We start from the raw sequence: 26,020 nt of genomic DNA on the forward strand, positions 1-26,020 counted from the left end.
TAGTTGTGTGATGATGCCCATTTATGCAACTGGAATTGAATATAATTCATTTAATAAAATAATATATACTGATTTGTTAAATATTTGAAGAAAAAAATGCTAATAGAAAGTTGTTAACGTGATGATAGCAACGATGGATTCTGTATAGGCACAAGCATTGTTGATTGATTATTACAGTGATTCCATGTAGATAGCAGCAATAATACAATCGTCGTACGATCCTTTTCTCTAAAATCTGATTTCAAACACAGCCAACTTATTACGAACTTTCAGCATACTAAAGATGCTCGTGCCCACAATGATGTTGGATGCTCCCGCTCTGCCACCAATGTGGTAACATGTCATTTCACAAAGAGCGCAAAACACCGCTCTTTAGAGGAAACTCGTACACACACTTGCATAACTGTGGACACATTTTAGATGTCACCTTAAACCTGAACCGCGAGTCGTGACGTCACTCCTGTAGTTGATAGGAGGGGAGCTGCAGCACCACAGCAAGAGGACAGCTCCCGATCGCGGCGCGCGGACACAGGTAACGCACGAGCCTGGATGAAAATACGCACAGACTCCTCAATAACACTCCGAGCTGTACTCAATCGCCAGTCCCCACCCCAAACAGAAAAAATTTGTGTTTTGACAGCTATTATTACCGGTCACGCTTGCAGATCACAGATCGGCAAGGAAAAGGGGTTCCGGTCTGCGAAGAAGCGGCACATCCCAACAGGACCATTAGGCTACACGGCGGAACGTCTTCTACTTCCCTTAACCTCTGAACAGCACATAATCACAACAGGAGATGGAGACCAAGGGCGTCGGTAAGGAACTCAATATATTTTCGTAACAGAGGTTTGAACTAGTCATAGATGTGGAATCGTAGTGTGGTTATTCATAAGGCGGCGCGGGGCAGTGCGTGGCGCGCTTCTGTGTGAGTAGACTGCGGTACTGCGAGCTCGTTCTCAGGACAGGTACCTTGCTGTGTGCTATGTACATTGCAGCAGTTGAGCTTTAAGTGCGATTTATGTATAAAACATCTGTGTCCGATTATGCCTGCCGCTGCTACAGCGCTGACTGAGTTTATCACGGCAGCTCGAGCTGACAGGGCGCTGCTTTGTTTTCAGACACAATCCTGATGCAGCAAAAAACGCAGCTCCGCGAGGCTTCGGGAGGGGAAGGGTGTCTCACTCCCTCCCGCAGCTTTGGGCGACGCCAGCACGCATACAGTGTTGGTCAACCCTTAACCTGTGGTGTGTTCACTCACATACTATTTGTCGAAATTGGAAGATTAACATTTTCGGATTGTATTTGCTGTTCTGGTTGTTTGCGAATTTTTTTCATCTCGTGAACAAATCAAATACAGACGTGGTTATGGGCACATGAGCTGAAAGTGTTCAGCATGTGATACGGGTGTGCCTCTTTGTGTGTTTGTGTTGTTCGTAGTTAGTGAAGGTATTCAGGATCTGTGTTGTGTGTCATGTTAGTGAGAGACTGAGCTGGCCTGATCAGCATGCAGGAAGTGTACTGATCCGTACTGCACAGACATCACTACATCACAACATTAGGGAGTGTTAGCTGTACACCTTTGTGTGTGTGTGTGTGTGTGTGTGTGCCTGTGTGTATGTGTGTATGTGTGCGAGAGAGAGAGAGACTGTGTGTCTCTGTGTGTGAAATTGGGCGTGTGCATATTGGTGACAGCAGAGACTATATAAATGAAATACATGTCGTGAGTCCGATGTCATTCAGTCAAGAAAAGAGGTCAGACGCATCTTTTGTAATTTGGAAGCCAATTTAAGTGAAAGCTTAACCTTGAAGTTTTCTAAAGTGCACTTTAAGCTTTTTTAAGCCAAATGTCTCTTGCAGTTAGAAGCGTTTCCCACCAGGTTTCTCGCATAGACACATGTAGCTGACACATCCTGTATCCATGTGGGGTGCATACGGTTCATGCTGTCAGTGTCCTCACTCTCAGTCAGTTGTGTCAACACACTGGAATGTGTCACTGTTCTCACACACAAGTTTGTTAATGCTGTACCACCACAATCAAGCACATTCATGCAAACATTTTCTGATGCCACACCAACACAATGGAATGTGCTAGTGCTGTACCATCACACATAAATGTCTAAATACTGCACTGACATACGGGAGTGCACTGACATACAGGAGTGCACTGACATACAGGAGTGCACTGACATACGGGAATGGACTGACATACAGGAGTGCACTGACATACGGGAGTGTACTGACGCATAGAGTTTATGCGGTGGGGATCAGTTCCATCCTATCCAATAAGCAATGTGAGAACTTTGCCAGAACATTCCGTCTCATGCACATACCCTATGTTCTCAACATTTGGCAATTTCCCAATATCGCTATACAGCATATGATCTTCCATTCTCAGGCCATAATGAGGTAGCTGATATGCATAACTTATGATCACCTTCATCATAATCATGGTCAGCATCATAGTGGAAAAATTGAAAGGTTCAAAATGCGATGACAGTGTTGGATTATGGGTCTCTCAGTGTTCGCAGCATTCCTCAGGGAAAAGCATTCATGACAAACCTAGGCTGGGGCCTACAGTTGAGACAACATAGATTTCTGTTTATTATTTAAGTTAGCAATTTAGAAATTAGAAATTGCATTTCACATGGTAAGCAAACACAATAAGAAACAGAGGCAGTAGGTGCAGTTATAATCTTAAGCCACCATCGAGGTGCTTGCCTCAAAATCTGTGAGATAAGAGGAGAGAAGGGTGAGTTTGCTTTTTTATACATAGAAACATTGAATCAAATAGAAACATTGAGGTGTAATCTGAAAGAGACATTTTATAGAAAATGGCCAGGGCAGTATGTCCTCCTGGATAATTGGGGAAGGTCATTTCGGGGGATGAGGGCGGAGCGGAGCCGGGACGGTAAGGGGTGGCTGGCAGATGCTCAGAGGGACGGGACAGCCAGCTGGCAGGGGGACACTGAACGGAGAGGTCCGTTTGGAGTGTGTGGAGTGATCATTGTCTGAAGATAAGAAAGGGCAGTACTGCTTAGTACTTTGTATGCCAGAGTGACTGATGAATTGAATTTAATGCGGGTAGCCTCTGGAAGACAGTGAAGGGTGTTCAAAAAAGATGTGTGAATTTTGACAGGTTGAAGGCCAGACAGGCAACGGCATTCTGGGACAGCTGCAGTGGCCATACGGCACAGGCCATTGAGCCAGGCAGCAAGGCGCCAGAGTAGTCTAGACCGGAGATTACAAGGGCATGTACAAGTAGCTATATAGCCTCTTGGATGAGATATGGGTTGATTCTCTTTATGTTGTGAAGGGAAAATCTGTAGGACCAGGTCGATTCTAAGCTTAGCGGCAGGGAGACACTGTGGAGCCATTGCCAGTAATGGAAGCTTCAATCTACTGGGAATGCTTTAATAGGAACAGGAATTCTGTCTTCCCCAAGCTGAGCTTCAGGTGGTGGGTGGACATCCAGGCCTTAATGTTAGCCATGCATGTGGGAATACGCACCTGAACATTGGTGTTGGAGGGAGAAAATTATTTTAAAAATCAGCAATGAGTCATCGGTAAAGAAATGATATGGCATGCCACGAGCAGAGAACAGTAGGCTTTAACCCACATAGGTAGGTATACTTTGGCCATAGCCTGGCAAGGATGACCTTCGCACTGGTTCCTGTGAAGTTTGCCACAAGTATGCAGAGGCAACCCCTTTTCAATGGTGAGACGTGTGGCTGCGGCTCTCAAGAGGTGCCGTGTGTCCTGTGTTGTGAAATTCAATCACCGGCTCACAGGAGAATGCGTTTCAAACGGAGGACCAAACATATGAGCGCTCTGGCCGGCACTTTCATTGACTCACGTGTTCTTCTAGGCAACTTCTTCATTCCTCCTTCTAAACTCCGGCCATTCTCTCAGCTCACTAGTGTGATATGATTCCCAGTGCACCAGCGTCCCTTTAGAGGACTTTGTTTATCTGCCTCGCTGGAACTTTGGGTCAGTAGAATACTAACCTAGTCTGGGAAACAATATAACTGAAATTAAAGGACATTTCAGCATCATTAATTAAAAACAGACATAACATTTGTATCATAGTGATGTCCCTGCATATAAAATAGCAGTGTGCATTAATCGCACATGTATGTAATAATGACAGGTATATAATGATATATTCAGGTGCAATATGTGCAAGTGCAATGTGTTTAGGTATGACACATGACTGTAGTGCGGGGAAGTGATAGGGAACTACTGTTGAACGCTTGAGCCATATAATTACCTGCTAACCAAATAACACAGTCACTTGTAGTGCGCTCAGACTTAGTGTAGAAACGTATAGTATACTCAGTGGTAACAGTCAGACATAATCTCTTGGATGGCATTCAAAACTCAAAGCACAACTGCATGGATGTGCATAACATTAAACACACCACATTTCCATGACAGTTGCCTTTTCTATTACATTATATTCTATATTATATTGCTCTGAATGCTCTTACATATATGTGCTAACATTTGAGTGGGACATAGTGACGTGGCATAGAGAGAGCAGTTGGGGGAATATAAGGGGATGAGTGGGAGCAGACTGGAGATATGGGAATGATATATTTGGACCCAGTAGAGGGGTGCTTATGACAGGGTATTTGGAGCAAAGGAAATGGACATGAGAGAATGATTTATGATTAGATAGCTGACGTATTTTTGGTTGTTTTTGGGAGGGGCATTTGGTATTAAATGGTAAGGGTGTTTGATGGTTAAGAATGAGGAGAATATGTTGTAGCCTAAGGTCTGGTGATGTAGAGTATATCAAGATTGAGGATCACTTGACCGTAACCTTCACAAACTGATATTTTATACATTCAACAGGCTTACTGATATGACCAGAGATGCAAAAGCAATACAATTATGGACAATAGATTATCAATTTAAAAACAGTGGAAACCAGAGTATAATAAGTGGTTGACTGAGCACATACAGGCTGGCTGCAATTTCAGGCCAGCTACACTGTCCTCTTGGAGCTTCAGCTGAAGTGGCTTAGCTGGCAGCTTCCAGAGTGAAAAATCAGCAGTCTGCTGACGTCACACTTATCAGAAGACGCGCGTGCCACAATTTATCTTCCCGAATTGGCAAGGGACGTTTAAACAAAAGGGCAAGCTTGTGATTGCAGCTGAGAATAAAAATGATTTAAAAATTATAACCACCGTCTAAATAATGAAGGCAAGCGTGTACACAACATTCAGAAAGTATTTAACCGCATGATTTCATACCTGCTGAACCGGAATATAAATCAGCTGTGTCAGAAACCCAACCATGTGTGCTAAAAGACCACATTCTCTCACACACACACGCATGCACGCACACACACACACACACGCGCACGTTTTCCTGAGAGCCTGTCCTTTATCTGTACTAGCCAGGATGAAAGTGATACTCAAAAGAAGGAGCAAAGTAGCTTCAGAATAATGGAAATAGAGCTTTAAAAAGCTGCCTTTACCTTCTGATGAAGGTACTGACATCACTGTCACTACATGTTTTCAAACATGTCATATGTAAAATACAGTGCCTTCAGAACCATTATAGTGAATGGAACTATCCATCCATCCATTTTCTCAGCCATCAATGGGGGGAGGAGGCGGCGGGCTGGAACCTATCTCAGCATGCAGTGGGCAAGAGGCAGGAATATACCCTGAACAGGTCGCCAGTTTATCACAGGGCCCCACACTGTGGGAAACCTGCGCAGACAGAGGGAGGACATGCAAATCCCCGTGGTCGGGATTCGTACTTGGGACCTTCTTGTCACGAGGCGACAATGCTATTCACTGGAATTAAACTAAATATCTGAACGATTTTATGTCAGTCTAAGCTCGTAATTTATGCTTTATAAATTCTTTACCTTCAAAAGCCAGTTCACAACGAACAAATATGCCTGAGAGCCAGTCCTCCCCCATCTTTGCAGCCCTCAGCTATTTGACTGGACAAAACATTTTCATCAAGGCAGTCAGCAGATACACTGTTGGCACTACTTTAAGCACTGCCAGACATTTTACTGGCTGGAGTTTTTTTATAGAACCATATGAATGGTTTCGTAGGACGGAGTGTGGCGCAGTGGGTAAGGAACTGCGCTTGTAACCGAAAGGTCGCAGGTTCGAATCCCGGGTAAGGACACTGCCGTTGTACCCTTGAGCAAGGTACTTAACCTGCATTGCTTCAGTATATATCCAGCTGTATAAATGGATACAATGTAAAGTGCTAAGTAAAAGTTGTGTAAGTCGCTCTGGATAAGAGCGTCTGCTAAATGCCTATAATGTAATGTAATGTAATGTAATGAATGAGTTTCTAAGATGCACACCTTCTCTGCAGTTATGACTGAGTCTCCCTTCACCTGCTAAAAGCACAGGAGGTCACACTTACAGTCCTTTAATTCAGACCTTAGACTGTGTCGAAATGAGACCGTGTGATAGTAAGAAGAAACAGAAAAACCAAACTATAGTTTCTTTGACTTGGAGGTTGATGGACCTGCTGTATGTGTGGGAAGAGCTGCTTGAACCCGTATCAAAGGAATGGTTGACCCTTTGCTTGGCTGTTAAGAGAACATAACTATGGGTGATGGAGGGTTAATGTAAGTGAAGAAAAAAAACATTTGACATAACAGTGGTTTGTTAGTTATTAGGAAAAGCTGTATTGGATCTTGGGCAATTAATGTAGTGAATTCTGGATTGTGGGTTCAGTGTTTGGATGCCTACACAGCACAGACACAGCCACACCCACATGCCAACATACACTTAGCTTATGTTAAGGAAGTCTGTCATTATTGAAGACTTCATTGCTCCTGGTACACACACGTGCACACACAGACCCGCCTACACACACCTAATACAGATATTATGACACCATTCTGTCTGTATAGGCAAGTGGTTCTGAATGTGTATGTATATGTAGGTCCCGGTAGGCATGTGCATCTGTGTCTGCAAAAGGGCGTGTCTCTGTAGGTATTAATGTATGTTTACATGTTTAGCCATGTAGATGTGGCGGTGTGCTTGTATTGGCTTGCGTGTGTGTGTGTGTGTGTGTGTGTGTGTGTGTGTGTGTAGGCATGTGGGTGTGCCTCTTAGTATGGATGTCTTCTTCATTACTAGCAGACATTTTCCTGCTGACTGTTGCATTTTTTCTGTTTACTCCATGCTTCTGTTTATTAAAGCCAAGCTCACAGGACACAGTAGTTCACCGCTGCCTGCTCATATTTCACACGCTCTCTAACAATTCACCCTCCTTATTTACATTATATTTGCCAGCTGTCTTCATCTTTATTCCCACCTTTTCTCTCATTCCCCTCCTTTTTTTCCTTCTCCCTCTTTTACCACCCTCTCCTTGCTCTCTTTTCTCTCTGCCTCTTCCCCTCTTGCTTTCTCTGCTCTGGCTCTCTCTCCCCCTCTTCCGCTCCCTCTCTCTCTCAGAATGATGAAGTGTTTGATAGCTCTGCAGTAGCAGACGGGGAAGGGAAGCTGAAATGCTGCAGCCACTCAGAACCCGGCGCTTCTGCTCTGCAGGGAGAGCTCAGCCAGTTCTGCTGTGGACTCACGCACGCCACTCTCCCACTCCCGCTCGTATTCAAATTCAAATCTGAATCAGATCCGATTCATAAACTTTAGCTGATTCAAAGAATTCAAACTGAATCTGACTCTGACGCAAAGCTGTTTTAAGAAACACGATTGAGGCAGTGCTCCTTGCGCTGCCGTAACAGAACGGCGTTGTTATTATTGACCTGGACACTGAGGCGCAGACAGGTCTCTGCCCTGTGATGCGCAGACCGGCGTTCTGTGTCGCTCTGCGCAGCCGCAGGCTTGCTCTCCGAGCTGAGATTCCCTGATCATGTGACTGTGTCTGCACAGCCCTGAATTATTTACCAGTCTGCTAATGGAGGAGCTGAGTGGAGCACTAGAGCAGGATGCTAGCTGATAGCCTCTATTCTCTTGTTTGTTATCAGTATTTCTAAAAAGGCTTTCAGACTTCTCTGGCTTCCTTCCATGGCAGACCAATATTCCTCTAATATTCTTCCATAGATGCTTATTATGTCCCTCAAAGGCAGGATGAGACAGGAAATGAAGGACACGCCCTAACAACCCCTCATTTTCTATGAAATGGGGGAAATAGTGGAGCAGATAGTGTGAAAGATTCTTTTGTTCTGAGGCCACAGTTCTGACCCACAGAACACCCTCATGCTCATGCTAAACTTGGTTTTAAAGTGAAGTTAACCTCTGAATTCTCCTCTGACCAGAAATGTTTCATTGATAAGGAACTATACCTCTCACCAAAAATGATACTGATTTGTCATCAGTTTCACTGCCTGTGTGAGAAATTGTGTGTGTGTGTGTGTGTGTGTGTGTGTGTGTGTGTGTGTGTTTGCTTGGTGGGGAGGTGGGGTACAATACTGGAGCCACAGTGCTATTTTCAGTTCCTTTGTCTGTCTCTTATGAATTGGAATATCATCCAGTGCCAGTGGTTATATAATGAAGATAATGCTGTGCCTAGCTAATAAACATATCAACAAATTACCTTTAGTCTAGTTAAACAGAATAGGTCACCATTTATGCTATGACTTATACTGTGCACGTGTTTAAAGTGGCCTCTTTTTGTGTCCTACATTGCCATGGTAACCGCAGCCCCAGACCGGCCTGGCCCCTGGCCAGTGACTGGGTCTCAGGTGCCTTCGTCAGCAGGACGGACCTGTCAGGAACTCCGACCTGAGGGCCCACAAAGTGTAGTGTCTGCAATGAAAACAAACAGACAGAGTTAAACTCAAAGTAATGATGTGAGAACATGAAGATACTGCAATAAACATGCAGGTTTTATCAGTCACTACCATAAACATAAAATACCCATTTCAAATGAGTCTATTCAAAACATATATAATTATTTATATATACAATACTAATAACATGTGTAAATGTACTTTTATATTTAAATGCACTTTTTAAATGTATGTATTTATGATAATAATGACATTTATTACAGTATCTCACAGTTCTGTATTGCTTTGGAAACAAAATAACTATTGATAACTGACATGCTGTGTGAGGGCCTTTTAATTGAGTTTAACGGAATTAATTATTTTGTAATTGTATACTGACTCATTACCGGTGAAATCAGACATAATGTAATGTTCAGCCCAATCATATGTAACAGACTGCTTTTGAAAATGTATCTGTGGTTATGGCAGTTCTTGTGTAACAACATTACTTACAACAGCAACCAAGAACAATACAAATGTTTATTCGCGAAAGAAAGATAGCACCCGCAAATCAGTCAGGGTGTGATTCATTATTTCAAAATAATAACAGCTATTTTAATATATTGTTGCAATAGTCTAAGCTGTCAACTGTTTGTTGTTTTATTTTATATTTATTTTGTTCATTAGTTCTGGGTGCTTTATTTCCATTTAGAGCAATTAAATATATTGCTCAATCATTTGTAAGCAGTGTGCTGTGATAGGAAAATAAAATGAAATATTTATTTCTTTATAAGGCAATGGTGCATTTTAGCACAAACGGTGTAAAAATGTTGCATTTAACTCCACATGGATAACATCTCTCACCTGAGTGAACATTGCCCTTGCTGTGCTATTTTCCGTGTGAAGTAATGTTTTGGCACACCGGCGTTGTTTAATTGTTTTATTCATGATTGAAAAGGCAACTTGAACCCATTTGTAATAGTGAGTGTAGCCCTGGTTTCTCCCCCTGAATTATTTCCCGGTATCTCTCATAAGGGTAAGGGGCAGATACAGGCTTCTGTAATGTAGCTTGCAAACTTCACTTTAAGAACAGAGTAGTGTGATCTGATGACATTTTTGATGAAGTGGCTGTTTTGTCTGTGGCTGTATAGGGCTGTATTATTTCATTTATAGCAGTAAATATGGGGACAGGGGAGTTAATAACTGATTATATGATTGTTTATATCTATTACATTTCTGTTTATTTATTTGATCACTTACCTCTACAAAAAAACAATCAGTATTTTCTGTTATCAATTTATGTTTGATTGATGGTACGGTAATGAAGTTTATGTTTTCCTTTTTAAACTTAATAACATAAATTGTTGTTTTAGTCCTCCAAAGAGCAAATTTTCATTGTTACAGCAAGGTGTTCATTCAGGATGTCTCCTTATTTACAAATCAGGATTGATCAAACATGGTACATCGGTACAGCTCAAATATAGCTTTACAGTGATTGCTCTAGACTGTGGGCAATCTGTTTATATATATCTGCAACAGTTTTGCATTGCTATCACATAAATCTTTGCATGAAAGTTCCCCAGTTAACTCTTTCACTGACACCCTTTCAACAAAAAAAAACACATAGAACAACTTTACAGCTCAGCTGAGCAGCTGCTTCTTGACTAGTTAATTGACTTATCTAGGGGCGATATAGCTCAGGAGGTAAGACCGATTGTCTGGCAGTCGGAGGGTTGCCGGTTCAAACCCCGCCCTGGGCGTGTCGAAGTGTCCTTGAGCAAGACACCTAACCCCTAACTGCTCTGCTGAATGAGAGGCATCAATTGTAAAGCGCTTTGGATAAAAGCGCTATATAAATGCAGTCCATTTACCATTTACCATTTACTTATCTGCTGCAATTAGTTTCATTGGGTTTAATTTGTTCAATAGTTGTTCAGTAACACCTGTCTTGCTGAGAATTGTTTTTAGAGTTCAAGGTCACTGGGAGGTATCCGGCACTTGTGTGCATGTGCAAGGGAGTCAGGCTCGTTATGTGCTTGCGTTAAAATTCTGTGCTGCACCTGTTCCCGTACAGAAACCCTGATTTCTATTCTGGGTTTCCTACCCATGAGTGAGCATTGTACAGGCCCATTATAACAGGGCCTGTTGGAACAGGTAGTCCATGAGAGACGTTATTAAAAATGATTAGGTGTTTGGTTTTTAAAGGTGCAGTAGCATTCTGCAGGGGCATTGTCTGGAACAGCATTAGCTTTCACAGCTTTGTAATAGATCCACTAGGCAGAGCGCATGTTTTATTGCAGTGGTGTAAGAGGCCATTTGCAGGACGGATTCTCGGTGAAGAGAGACAGGAGCCAGCACACAGGGTGGGTGGGGTCTGTACCACTGCTGCGCATCACACAGTAACTGCACAGCGATTAGTGCCATGTCCCGTGAGCTTGGAAAAGTAAACAAGACATTTCAGACGCTAAATATTTTTCCACTTTCCGTGCGGACTCAGTGTGAGCTCTCTCTCTGTATAGCAGACAGACATGTACTGCATTTTATGTTAGCTGCTATTGGCCAGATTACACAAATGACTGCAGTTTCTTCATATCAAAACAGTCAAAGCATTGTCAATGATAATGGTAAAACTTTATCCATTACTGAGGTAGACCTAGGCCCCCCGTACACCCAGACTCCCTCCAGCACCATTAAATGTCATTAAACTGTATTCCATAGTGGATGTGGGACTAATTTATCAAAGTCCAAGAGTTACTAAACCATAGAATATTATCTTCACAAGATCCAGACCACAGGGTCATTCTTTTTGGACCGAAACCCCAGGAAGGGGGTAGTGGTATTCTTTATCATCCACCAACCTCTGGTTATGTATATATATATATATATATATACTAATATTTTGCTGCAGTGCTGTCACTGTGTGTGTGTGAGTGAGTGTGCACGTGTGTGCCTGTATGTGAGTGTGTGTGTGTGTGTGTGTGTGTGTGTGTGTGAGAGTGTGTGTGTGTGTGTGTGTGTGTGTGTGTGTGTGTGTGTGAGTGTGTGTGTGTGTGTGTGTGTGTGTGTGAGTGTGTGTGTGTGTGTGTGTGTGTGTGTGTGTGTGTGTGTGTGTGAGTGTGTGTGTGTGTGTGTGAGTGTGTGTGTGTGTGTGTGTGTGTGTGTGTGTGTGTGTGTGTGTGAGTGTGTGTGTGTGTGTGTGTGAGTGTGAGTGTGTGTGTGTGTGTGTGTGTGTGTGTGTGAGTGTGTGTGTGTGTGTGTGTGTGTGTGTGATTATTTACCCAGTCAGCCCACCTTCTGCAGATGTCATTTTGCGATTGTTTAACAGACAGAACTCAGCTGGACGTTCTAGCACTTGTACTATCCTGCTGGTGCCTGCATGTACTGATGCCAGTCTAGTTTCAGATTATGTAAATGTAAAACATGCCTGTCAAATCTTTAGAGCGTAGAACCTAATTATGTCTTCTCAGACTGTTTTAGCTGAATCAACTGAATATTTTGTTTACAGGAGTATGCTCCAAAATGCTTCTGTAAATCACAACAGACCTTTTCCTCCCACACAAAGTTTATTGTATTTGTGTACATTTTATCAAACCAAAATCATCAAAGATGGTACACACTTATTGTACCCACGATACCCATGAGACTACACAGCTGAGTACTGTGGTTTATAGCACTGTCCAGTAACTGCACCTCATTCCACTCTCTGCTGCTGATCACAGCAATCCTTTTTCACTGTCCAATCGCAATCCTCCATTTGGCTCTCTATCTTTATTCAATAATACACCTCTGTCTGGCTCTCTGCTTCCATCCAATCACAGAACTGCATTTAGCTCCTTGCCTCTGTGAAACCTGGTCGATATCCTGCTCTTCCTGCTGGAGAGGCTCTTGTTTTTAGGAGGGAAACACTGAGGCCCGAGCTTGTGGCTGACTGTAACCAAACAGAGGGGCTGAGCCACGCCCAGCGCTGTGGTACACTGTGGCCACTGGCAGCTTGCCTTGCTCCCTCAGCAGATTCAGTCGCTCTTTAATTTTCACACCATGAATAAAATCCACGCCTGAACCCAAGTCTGCATCCCCTCCATGCCTTTATGTGTGTATAGCGCCTTCCATTCTTACTGAGTTTCCCTCAGTGCTGATCTAATTATAAAACACCGCCCTGCCCCCAGAGACAAAGTGTTTCTTTTTTGGTAGGCTGTGAATACTTATAATCACAAAACATGGCTCACGTTCACTTTGGTGATGGGGATATATTGTGACAGCCAATCAGGCCTCAAATAGACCCAAAGCAGCCAATCAAAGTATTTCTATTAAAACCCAAAATGTGCGCAGTGGTGAGGACAGCTGCATGGAACAATGCTTAGTTTTGCACCTTTCAGTAAACAGCTAAATTATCATGCATTCTCAGTATCCTTAGCTCTCTGTCTCCTTTTGCATCGCTCATCTCTCTTCTTTCTCCATCCTTCCTGCTTTCTGTCTCTCTCTGAGAGCCACTGATCTGGCAGCTGTACACAGACCATCCATATCTCCCTCTCCCTCAATCTGCCTAAGAAGTCAGGAGCCCTGCAGTGGTGTGTCATCCACAGAACTATTTCCCCTGGATGTTTTTGGCCCTGGGTTGATCCCGTAGTCAGTCTGCACTTTTTATCGCAGCCTTAGTATCTCTCTAACCGGTTCTGCCCGCTTTAGGCTTTAGCGCCATTTTGTGTTGGATTTTGGAAAGTTTGGAAATTTTATATACAATGAAATTTTATATACAATGAAATTAACGCAGCCGTCAACATGAAACGACAGAATGAACAGCACTGTGACAGACATATTGTCTGGTTTTTCATCACATGTAGAATTCATATTCTTGCATTCATAATTACTTGCTAATGTATTATTGAACGCAGAGTTATTAGTCATAGGTCATAAACTCCCTGTCCTTTTTTCTTTTCCCACCTTCTCTCCTTCCTGTCTCCTGTCTTCCTCCCATCTGAAGTAGAAGTGACCGAGCACAGCAACACTTAACTAGCTGACAGAAAGTTATGACTGTTATGACAGTTATGACTATACATATAATACATAGTTGACATAAAATACATGACAGCAAGAATTAGAACAGTCAGCATGTATATTTATGATTTCTATACACCTTTGTATATTATTTTGTATATGAGTTCGTCGGTGCATGTGTGTGTGCGTGTGTGCATGCGTGAGCGCATGCGCGTGTGTGTACAGGTATGTATGCGTGCATCCATGTGTGAGTTTATGTGTGTGCACGTGTGTGTGTGTGTGTGTGTGTGTATGCATGCGTACATGCATGTGTGTGTGTGTGTATGCATGCGTGCATGTGTGTGTGCGTGTGTGTGTATGTGTGCGAGTGTGCACGTGTGTGTGTGTATGTATGTATGTATGCATGCATTTCCATGTGTGTGTGTGCGTGTGTATGTGTGTGTGTGTGTGTGTATGTGTGCGAGTGTGCACGTGTGTGTGTGTATGTATGTATGTATGCATGCATTTCCATGTGTGTGTGTGCGTGTGTATGTGTGTGTGTGTGTGTATGCATGCGTGCATGTGTGTGTGCATGTGTGTGTATGTGTGCGAGTGTGCACGTGTGTTTGTGTGTATGTATGTATGTATGCATGCATTTCCGTGTGTGTGTGTGTGCGCGTGTGTATGTGTGTGTGTGTGTGTGTGTGTGTGCATGTGTGTGTATGTATGTATTCATGCATACATCCGTGCGCGTGCGTGTGTGTGTGTGTGTGTGTATGCGCATGTGTGTGTGTATGTATACATGCATACGTCCGTGCGTGTGTGTGTTAGAGGTTGGGGAGAGAGAGCGAGGCAGGCTGTGAGTACATCCCCTGCAGGTTTCATGGGGGGGCGGATGCCGGGCGTGGCTCTGCCGGTGTGGGCCGCTGCGGCTGAACGCGGTCCTGAGACGAGGTGACCCAGCTGTCATGCCCAGAATAGGGCTGCTGGGAGTGTGGCGGCGTGTCTTTCCACAGGAATGCTCTGCGCGTCACGGCGTAACCAAAGCCTGCAGCATCATCTGCTGGCCAGGCGCACAACCAGCACTTCAGTCATGTGACACGGGATTGCTTTCCCAGGCTGTGTTTCAGAATGGCTGTCCCCAGCCAAGCGGTAACCAAACGAAACGAATCCAGTCAGGAAGAAAATTAATAAATAAATAAATGAATTAATAACTTAGTTGATGTGCACACATCTTGGCCACACTGTGGTCATAGCATGCAAATGCACAGTGTCCTACCGACACTTTAACTTAACCGCAATTTCACTTGGTCATTCTATCTCTTTCACGCTCCCTCTCGCTGACACATTCCCCAAATCTGGTTTCCTCATTGTCTCGCTCATGATTTACGTTGCAAGTGTCTAGCTATCCCAGCGCTTCCAGTCTCTTCTCTCAGTCGCTGCCCTGCGAGAATCTCCTTCTCAAGCACTTTCTCCACGTAAACACAGATATAAATAGAGCCCTTTTTCCAGCGACACCCATTTACGCCACTCAGAATAGGCGCTATCCATTTCCACCGCAGGACTTAAATACGGGATCACGTATCACCATCATCACAGATCTGTGTGAGCGGCTCTAATTGAGACAGACGGAGGTGTATTGGCGATACGTGGCCGTTTCATTGATAAAGGTGAAAAGGTGGGAGCTGGTGTCTCGTTGCATTGTTAGATTCCTCTTCTTAAGAGCGCGCGCGGGCGGAAGCCGCTGGGACAGACAGCCGCTCAGGCAAAGCAGGGGCAGACAGGCAGGGCCGGGCGAAGGCAGGGGCAGACAGGCAGGGCTGGGCGAAGGCAGGGGCAGACAGGCAGGGCCGGGCGAAGGCAGGGGCAGACAGGCAGGGCCGGGCGAAGGCAGGGGCAGACAGGCAGGGCCGGGTGAAGGCAGGGCCACGCAGAGCTGCGTGCAGAGACCGCGCCATGACCCGCTACTGCGGCCTCATCCGCCGCCTGCTCTCCAGCGAGTCGGGCAAAGGCGGAGAGAGCGACTCGGAGGAGGTGGCAGCGAAGCACGAGCACACGCAGCAGGGTGAGTCCTCCCTCCTTTCCTCCCCCTGACTCAGCCTCGCTCCCTCTCAATCTCCCCCTCTTTCTCTCCTCATTTCCCCGACTCCTCCACTCTTTCTCTCTATCTTTCTCTCTCCATCTCCCTCTTCTTCCTCCTCCTTCTCCTTGCTTTCCATCTTCCAACACTCTTTCCTTTCTCTTTTTCTCTCTTTACTACCCCTTCTCACTCTCCTCTCCTTTTCCCTTTCTGACCTTACCTGAACTGTCTCCTCCTCTGCAGGACGTTCTCATTCCCTCTTTGTTACAGACCTCCAGTGAAGTAACAGCAAGTTTTTCTCTCAGTGACTCTACTGAGATAAGCTACCACATACTGTTCCCATATTTAAGTGGAGCTGTTCCACAGTTGTGCTGAGGTAAAGCTCTACAGTAGCTGTTGTGCGGCAGAGCTGCTATACCTGTAGCGATGTAGAGAGATTATATACTTGAAAGACAATACCGCTGTTATAGAACCTGTTGAGAGGATGACCAGCTGTCATGTTACTGTACTGATGTACACAGGTGTTGTACATCTACAGTGAATTATAGTTGTTTTACATCCATACTGAGGTGAAATGATTATATTCATGTAATGAGCTAAAGGTAATACACACATACTGAATTGCAGCTGTAATTCACTTTTATCTTAGAGGTAAATTATACCTGAACAGAATTATAATTAGAGCTATACAAACTTGGGTAAAGCTGTTGTGCATCTGTTTTTAGGTGAGTGATTATATGCCTGTAATAAGGCATAGCTATGGATTATAATGCATTATAATTTTCGTTTTTGTCAAGCACTAAAGTGTGTTGAATGGGCCAGATCCTTTGTCATATTTGGAACACTTATGAGACAAGACCATTATATTTAAAACACAGCATAACCAACATACCATTTCCCTTCGGCAAAGATAATATTTACAATACTTTCCCTCTGATATTTTACTCCTGTATTGAAGGCCTATTTTTAAAGTTATAAACAGTATATTTTACAGTTATGTCATACATGATTAAGAGCACCTGTTATGCTAACAATCATGATTGGCAAAACAAAATGTTCTTACTTAGCACCATAGACTTGAAATAACTTCCAAAGATCCTTTAAATTAGATACACTTATTCAATTGAATTAATTACCCTTGTGCCTAAGACTTTTCGTGAAGATTGCAATTGTTTTAACAAGATCTCTGTGAATTGTGGGATTCCTTATGTACTGTATTTTGCTTACTGTCGCTGCTAACTTGGATATGTCTCAGAAGAGTTTTTTTAATCTCAAGGGATTTCTTGGCTTAATAAAGCTTAAATGAAAAATATGATAATGATGATGAGCATCAATAAGAGAATAACTAAATAGTGAAAATATTTTATGCTAAGTCTTAGCGTGGACTTCACCCTAGGGCTGCCTGCTTACACCCTCAGTAATATCAGTGAGACAGTCTCACCAGTGTGTATAAATACCTCACATCAGGACACATAATGCCTGCATCTCTCGACCTCTTCAGCTTGCCTTACCCTGCAATGTCTCACCTCATAAATATCTCTGTTTACATTTCCACCTGCCATCTCTGTGTACAAACACACGCACACACACGGACAATGATATGATTTGTGAATCATGTACTGTCTATCCCTCTGTTCATATGTTTACCCAAGACATTTCCTCTACACGAATACATACAGATCTCAAATAAAGTGGAAAAAATTGAATAGCTGTTTAAGTACTCTCTACAATGGAACAGAACAAATGCATTTTGAAATCTACATGTGTTTAAATCAGTTTCAAATAGATGGGTATTCATCCCCTGAAGACAGACTCGGTAGTGCATTGAAATACACCACTCATTAATGAACATAATTCAATAACTAGGGCTAAAACAGATGATGTACGTGCATGCAGGTGCAGGTGTATGTGCATGGTGTGTGTGTGTGTGTGCGTGTGTGTGTGTGTGTGTGCCGGTGTATGCTGTGTGTGTGCGCGTGTGTGTGTGTATTGGTGTGTGTGTCTGCACACAGTGTGTTTTTGTCATTAGAGATTGACTCTGTAGACTCTTGGATGTATTTATAGCCAGCAGCAGCTGTGTATTCCTCTTATGACTCATCACCACCCCAAACAGAGAGATGTCCTCAGCAGGGGACTGTTGGTGCACTTGCACATGCATGTGTGGATGTGCACAGACCCATAAGTATGTGTGTGTATATGTAATGAGTGTTCATTTCTGAAAAATACGTGGCCTATCATGCACTTACCAGTCTTTTTAAAATGCATATATTCAGAATAGACAATTGGGAGAAGAATAAATCCAGTTTGGTCCCCAATCACTTTCCCCACCAAACTAGAGGGTTGAATACTATTAGTGATGAAAAACAAACAAACAGTGAGCTCCATAATGTTTGGGACAACGACTTTTTAAAAATCTGACTCTGTACTCCACAGGTTTAGATTTGTAATCAATTAACATGTGGTTAAAGTGCAGATTCTAAGCTTTTATTTAAGAGTATGTTTATACACTTTGGTTTCACCGTGTAGAAATTACATACATAGTCCCCCCATTTAAGAGCACCAAGTAGTCATGTTTAGTACTTTGTCACACATCCTTTCCATGCAATGATCGCTTGAAGTCTGTGACCCATGGACATCACGAGATGCTGAGTAGCTTCTTTGGTGATGCTCTGCCAGGCCTGTATTATAGCCATCTTCAGCTCCTTCTTGCTTCAGCATGTGGAATTAATTATTTGGATTAAGATCAGGTGAATGACTGAAATTGAGCAGATAAGATGCTTTTATTGCTTTTTTACATTTCAGAAAATAAACCCAAGCTGATATGCGTTTTTTATTTGAAGAGAAAATATATGGATTCAGGCGTGAAATGGCATAATTAAAGTACAATGCGTGTGCTCTGCCCGTCTGAATACCCCGTACTTGGGAGTGGAGCTGTTCTATCAGTTCTCAACCTATCATTCCAATCATTCTTGCACTGTAACAAGAACATGGACCATTTATAATTTGGCCACTAGAGGGTATATAAATGAGTCCCTCACAGAGACCGCAGACACTGAAATACTCATTCCAAATTTAAATGGAAACATTAAGGGCTTAATTGTATGTCAGCCGTATGAGTTTGTACAAATATGTCTAGGCCTGTAGGACATTTATTTTTCACAAGGTCGACCTTCACATCTGGTTTCGCATCACTGTCTTGTCATAAATTAAATGTGTTGCATAGTATTTTATCCCCAAGGCTGAGCACGAGAGAATAATTAAGAAATCATAGTAAAACCACTACACCATTCTACCGTTGCAGAAATGTGATTATACAAAACCCCGCTTTTTAAACGCCCTGTCTTTGCAAAAAAGCTTCTTCGCCTTTAAGCGTAAAATCATCTTCTGACGTAGGCTTTACCTTCGTTTCAGCGTTCGTAGTGAGTGGACGCCGAATAGTACGTCTTTCAATCAATCTGTACCTCGCAGCGGTTTCGTCACTGTGAAGCACTGGGAATGAACAGATCGAATTACCTCATCCGCGGCAAACCCGTCATTTATCCCTACTGTTTAACTTTGGCGTGCGCGCTCGCCGCGTAACCCTCGCTTTACGTCCAATAGTAAAACGGACACTGGCAGTGGGAAATTATTCTGACGTCCTCGTGCTTCTCGAGGCTGAGGCCCCAGCCTGCTTTGTCAAACTGCCTTTCACTGAAAACTCTCAAGATGCTTCGGTTTAACGTATGGAATGCCCTTTCCGTGATTTGAATGAACTGAACCCAGAGTCTGGATGGTATGGCAGTCCTCCTCCGGTAGCATTTCTCCAGGAACCCCCTATTATTCAGTGTTAAATTGTCTGGATTGACAAAGGATCACACAAACCCAAATCAATGAAGATTTTGAAGCTTTTTCTGAAGAAAGGAGCGCATATGCTGCAGTGTCTTTGTGGAAAGCGATCGAAGCCGACTACAAGCACCAGCGGTGAGACATTTTACATGTTTTGTACATTGAAACTGTTCGCTGTATTGGTCGTTGAAATTCATGTGAGCACCCGCGACACTGCAGCGGTACGCTTTTCTTTGAGATTTCTCTCAACACCGAATCGGCTGGCTGTGACGGCGGCGGCAAACATATTGAAAGACTAAACTAACAACAATCTTTCCCGGCACCTTTTGATGGGATACAGGCTGATGGTTACATGGGTAACCTGCTATGTGTCCACTGTCACGTGTCTTGACTGTCTAGATGGATAGGCTATAAACGTCCCCACCGTTCATACTCCCAACGGGAGCCGCTGAAATGGGACAAAGAACAACTGCAAGTTCACACAGAGCCGTCAGAATTCGCCTTCAAACTTCTGTTTCGTCCAACTGTATATATTAAAAACCCATGAACTAACATAGTTTGAGATATTATCCTCTTTGTAATTGGTTGTTATGTGTTTAAGTGTGGAGGTCTTGAAGTTTTCAATGTACCATTCATTTTCGTGATCTTTTCGCCAGTCACAGATTTGGTCTATACAAAAAAAGTAGAACTTCTGAATCGTGAAATATACTGTAATAAATGCGCAGTAAATGTATGTTGAAGAGGGAATTAAGGTACACCGTATGACGTCTGTACAGTTGCTGTGTCGCTTAGTGAAACACATTAGACTCAGTGGGTTTCAGTTCTTTTGCTTCGTGTGTATTATGGAGAGGTGTGTATGTGTAAGTGGATAGGCCTACATGTGCGTGAACGCATACGGCATAATGCACTGTGGATGTGCATGACGGCGCTAGGATGTGATTAGTGTAGAGATATTAGCACCTTGGACAGCAACTTTACAGGACCTCAAGCTTTCGCGGATTTTTTTTTCTTGAATACTATCTGGATAATAATAATTGTATGTAAACCTGGCTCACTAAGAAAAACTTGTATCGATATAACAAGTTTTTAAAATTTTCTTACTGACCATAGTTTCTGATCTACAACCGTCAACTACTGTATATGTTTGTGTTGTTGGCTAATGCTAAAACTAGATATCAAGATGCAAGTAGAAGATATCATCAGTTGATATGTGCTTTACCTCTTGGTTGAGCAAATTGTGAAAGTTTTTTTATTATCTTAACAACTGAAAATATAGCACCATGTCATGGCCTAGTGCTTTTTCACAGCTGTGAGTAAGACCAAAAATATACTCTTGCTATATGCATAAGGGAACTGTTTCTATTTTAGTTTTTAGATTTTTTTTTTTTTTTTTTGTTCTTTTCATCAGGACTTGCGTATCTATGGTAGTTTTGTACCAGTTGCTCAGAATTTCTACAGTTCTGTGTGTATATTTCGATGAACCACGTGTGCATCATACTCACGAGTGACTGACTCGCGGAGAGCATTTTTTGGAGTTCAGCTGTGTTTTTATGTCTCAGCGGCATAATCTCTAGGCATCCGCATGTAGCTGAGCTTCCCAATCCAGAGGACAGAGTGGCTTACACAGAAAGGACAGAGTGGCTCACACAGAAGGCCAGAGCGGTGCAGTGCCTTGCCAGTCTGAGTCTGCGCTTGTCAGACCACAATCTGCTGCGAATCAGACAGTCTGACTGCTGGAATGAGAGTCAGAGTATGGATGTGCCCTGCTGAGAATCATGGTAGCCAATAGAGAGCTCATGGTAATCATGGTAGCCAATAGAGAGCTCATGGTAATCATGGTAGCCAATAGAAAGCTCATGGTGATCATGGTAGCCAATAGAGACAGTTGGAGTCACAGCACACGCTGCTGGGAGTCAGAGTCAGGAGGCACGTTTCTGAGAGCTGTCGAGGAGTGAGGAAAGCATGTATAGCATGGTGAGTTTCAGTATAATCAGATCTGCGCGTGAAAGTGTTCCACCCGATCTATGTGCACGCTGTAAATCTGTTTAGCACATCATTGGCTTGTGCGATCATTCAGGAGTATGGGTTTTTCCCACAGACCTTAAATCATGACCTGAATTTAGTTTAACAGAAAGTGAAAAACCTATGGGGACATGAAAATGCTTGAAAGTTAAGTTCAGTTACAATTTGATGATATCCAGCACTTGAAAACTGATGATCGGTCAATTGGTTTCTTTCAATTGCATTTTGTCTAGGCTGGTAGGAGTACTACATACCCCAAAGTAAGGGCTTCTGAATCATCTGTATGTATGTCCTGGTGTGTATTGATATTCATGATTTGGTGATTTATGTACACTATATATAATGTACACACACACACACACACCTATGTCTATGCATAGTGTACATTCATGAAATCATACCTAAGTTTCGCAAAACATGTTTCTCCGCTAGTGCTTTTTCACTGAGGACCAATAGCTCCAGATGACTGAAAAATTGTGATTTAGCTAAATGGGTTACAAAGCTGAAGAATTAAGTTTATTCTACTTTTTATCCAAAGCAGTTTTACTGTTTATTTTCAGTATGTGTAATTGTGGTATGTTTTAACTTTTCCAAATGAAATGAAATTTTTTTTTCTTCCGCTTTAGTATTTTTAAATATAGCAGAGAAACTTGAACGAAAGGGAGAAATGCAGTTAGTTCCCCACGGATGTTCCGGACTGCAGAAATTCATTATTCATAAATCCCTACAGTAGAAGGGTATTTTTAGCATCTTGACCTTGATTTAAGTAAAGCCATTTGTTTGTTCAAACGTGTAATTCATTTCAAATGCAGCTGCCAATGGAATAAAATGATTGTTTCTGTCGTGAGAACATTTTTGGGAAGGGTGCAGTGCAAACAAGCACTCGGGAAGGGAAAATATCCAAGAGAAGCACCGTAAGTGCTGGGATTGTGTGTGCGAGCATGTGAGCATTTTAGCATTTTGAGAATAGTGCTGTGTGTGTGTTTGTGTGTGTATTGATGTGTATGTGCGTGTGTGTGAGTTGTGAGGGTGATATTGTGGTGCTGTGTGCATGTGTTTGTTAATGTCACAAACGTCCTAAATGTCATATTTTCTTTATTAAATGTTTTATATGCTTTTCATCATTGGCAAAATGAACATTAAAGCTAACAAAGATTAAAATTATGTATGTAATTGCTTTATTGTTTCATTGTTTTGCTTTCATTTCTGTTATCAATGTTTCTCATTCTGTCTGTCTGTCTGTACTGCACTCTTCCATTTTATTCTCATTTGAAGTATCACAAGTTATGTATCTGTGTAATTTTGCACAACCACATCTCAATGCTGCTGTCTCCAAAGGGCTGTTTGAGTGTTGTGTACAGGGAACATTGACTCATTGGTAATATGCTCAAATAATGCCCTCTGCTGGTTAAAAAAAAAAAGGTCTTCGTGTGCTTCATAAAAGAAGTTTAGCTGTGACATTTCTGAAATGATTTCTGCATTGTGTCAAAGACACAACTGACTACAAGGGAATTCAATTGAATTTTAATTTTATAAAAAATGATTAATGTTGTGGGTGTTTACTGTTGCTGTGGAAGGCATGCCACATTGTGCTGTTCTGTAAAAAAGTACTGAAAATGTGAGTTATGTCATGAATATTTACCAAGGCAGACCAGGTTATACACCTTGCTGAAAGGTAGAGGAGGAGTGTCTGGTACAAATCGAGCTCTTTAGAACAACACAGCTGAAATCATATAGCAAAGGAAAACTGCCATCTCATCTTTAAAGGTCAACATAGCAAACATTAAATAGAAAAGAACAGATCAGTTTGCTAGACTATAATATACTGCTAAAGCAACATGTAATACTGCAGTTTGTGTTCAGAAATATTTATATCCACCCGCAAATGTTGTAGGTAATATGTTGGGCAATGCTGAGGGTTCATCTACACATCTAAAAGTTTTTTTCAGTTGTTATCTAAAGAATGTTTAAACATGAGGCATGTCACACAAATCTCTATTTATGTAGTGACATTAGTAGGAATACAATGAATACATGACATTTTATGTTCATAAATATAAAATATTTAATATCTAAATATCATTACTAAATTTTTGATTGGTAGATGACAATTGAATGGACAGATGTCTAGTTCAGTGAAAAGTCCATGAAAAGACCATGAGTGATATATGGCATAAATAAAAGATCTGACCTCTGCCACGCAATCTCTTTTAGCTATCGTGCATGCTGAATTATCTGAGACGCTTTTAGATTCTTTTTCTAAAGGCAGTTGTATTTTAGATTCATGAATTTTGCACAAGGGAAATATCTAAATTAGTGATTAGTTTTGGAATGGAGTTCTGAGATGTGCATTCACATAAATCATTCAACACACTTTTGCTCTCAGTGCATTAGCAGTGTGCGTGTGTGTGTGCGTGTGTGCGTGTGTGTGTGCGTGTGCGCGTGCGTGTGCGTGTGTGTGTGTGGGTTCTCTGTATTTGAGGGATGTACTGAGAGAAGGCATCTGAATTGGAAGGTGTGGGTGGGAGACATCTCTGTTGGGGAAGGATGGCTGGTTACCTGTGTATTGTGGATATGGGGGAGGGCAGCTCTGTATTTAGGGTGTGTATTGAGGTTGTGGAGTTTATGGGGGGGTGTCTTTATTGGGGGATGTAGGAGAGAATTGGTTAACTACACAGATGGACGGGGTCTCCGTATTGAGTTACTGCATTGTGTGCTGGGTTATCAATCTGTATTGTCTATTACTGATTTATCTCTAGTATTGTCTGGTTTCTCTTGGACATTTTTGGAGGGATTCTCGAGTTGTTTGTTTTGTCTTGTTGTGAATTCTGGGAAGGGCCCTGGCTCTATGTTGGCCGTTTCTTAGAGCAAAATGGGCCGATGCTTCGTCTGATTGGCTAGCACTTTGCCTCTTGCACACGGTGAAGGAATAAACTGAATGAGCTTAGGGGTAAGAGAAGAATAAAGTGAAGGGTCATGCTGGTGCATGTGTGAGTGTGTGCTTGTCTCATCTACTCACTGTTAGTTCCAGTCTGGGTCTGCATGTTTGAATTAGACCGGGGGAATCTGTTTGAAAAATTTGTTAACAAAAGGAGAATAATTTCAGGGGACAGGACTTAGACTTGGGAAGAAGAAGATCTCCCTCTCCCCCCATTAAAGCCGAAACAAAGTGAAACCTGGGGCATGCAGTCAGCTGTGGATGTTTTATTTGAATTATTTTGCACAGGCAAGAGGTTTTTCATGTACTTGAAAGTGAACACATGGAGGAACAAAACCACCCCCCCCCCCCCACACCACCACCCCACTGCAGCAAGAGCTATAAGCACTGCCCCCCACCCTCCTCCCCCACCACACACACACACGCACACAGAGGAGTGCCAGTGGAAATATTTTTAGAATCCATTCCTTCAGCTAATTATTTTGAATTTGATGACGTAGCAATGTTAGAAAACACATAATGAGACTGTTCACAAATTGATTTGTCAATCCAACTGAAGGGTATATACCCATAACTGTAATTTGAATTCATAACCCATAGGTCATGATCCCTATCCACAGCACAATCCTGTACAGTGGAGATTTATCCCTGCTAACCTCCCAAACTTTGATTCACTACAGCACAGGAGATTAGCCACCACCTACATATTATTGAATCTAATCATTATTGGGATAATAGCAAAATGTGCATCTATCACACAATAGTTCAAAGAGTGCATTTATCACTTCTCATCAGTCCAAGTGGGTTGTATTTTTGCACTTTTAGCTAGTAGAACTAAGAGAGGATCATTTGGAGGGGTTTAAAGGAACCTGCTTTTGAGGGATCCAGGAATACTCAACTTGTAGGGGTTTAGGGGCACCCTAGACAGATCTCTGGGGAAAATTCAGAACCATGTCAACAGGTGTAACTTTACACAAATATTAACAGACCTGGTTTCCCTGATCAGCGTTATTTAGGAACAACTACATTCCTGTGGACACAAGGACATGAAATCACAGCCTATTAATTATGAAGTAGCTTCTAAGATACCATTAATACATAGTTATATACACATTAATTGGGATTAAATGACGTGGAATCATCAGCTAGATAGTATTATATTTATTACAGACAGTTATGTTACTTACATTAGGCTGTAATTTCTGGCCAAAACTTTCAATGCAAATATAATAAAATAGCCTAATTTTCAATTTACATCTTACAATGCAACGCTTCATTCCTGTTCACATTTAATCACTGTTTTATTCACTACGTAATTATTGCTTTAGTGCAAGAAAGTTGTGGTAAGGCTCAGTGCCAAAACCTCTAAACGTGAATGTAGGCTGATCGGCATCTCTGCAATCGGTAATAATGATAGATTAAGCTACTGGGGACGCGCGCGACGTCTCCTTGGCTGTTTGACAGC

The 26,020-nt window shown here is 42.4% G+C and overlaps 1 protein-coding gene across 6 annotated transcripts in view; it reads left to right on the forward strand.

Moving 5' to 3' along the window:
• Window positions 1-410: 410 nt before the first annotated feature.
• Window positions 411-26,020, forward strand: part of LOC118210219 (fibroblast growth factor 12-like) — a 42,695-nt gene continuing 17,085 nt past the window's right edge. Inside the window, exons 1-2 of one of the 6 annotated variants that reach the window (XM_035386231.1) lie at window positions 411-532; window positions 666-815. In XM_035386231.1, the coding sequence (XP_035242122.1) occupies window positions 797-815 (19 nt within the window). In that variant the 5' untranslated portion in view covers window positions 411-532; window positions 666-796. Of the gene's footprint in view, window positions 816-15,305; window positions 15,475-15,520; window positions 15,756-19,229; window positions 19,731-26,020 lie in introns of those variants that run through there. The other 5 variants (XM_035386232.1, XM_035386234.1, XM_035386230.1 and 2 more) reach the window with 5 other exon arrangements.

The sequence above is a fragment of the Anguilla anguilla genome, chromosome 12, assembly GCF_013347855.1.
Source record: "Anguilla anguilla isolate fAngAng1 chromosome 12, fAngAng1.pri, whole genome shotgun sequence".
Lineage (NCBI taxonomy): Eukaryota > Metazoa > Chordata > Actinopteri > Anguilliformes > Anguillidae > Anguilla > Anguilla anguilla.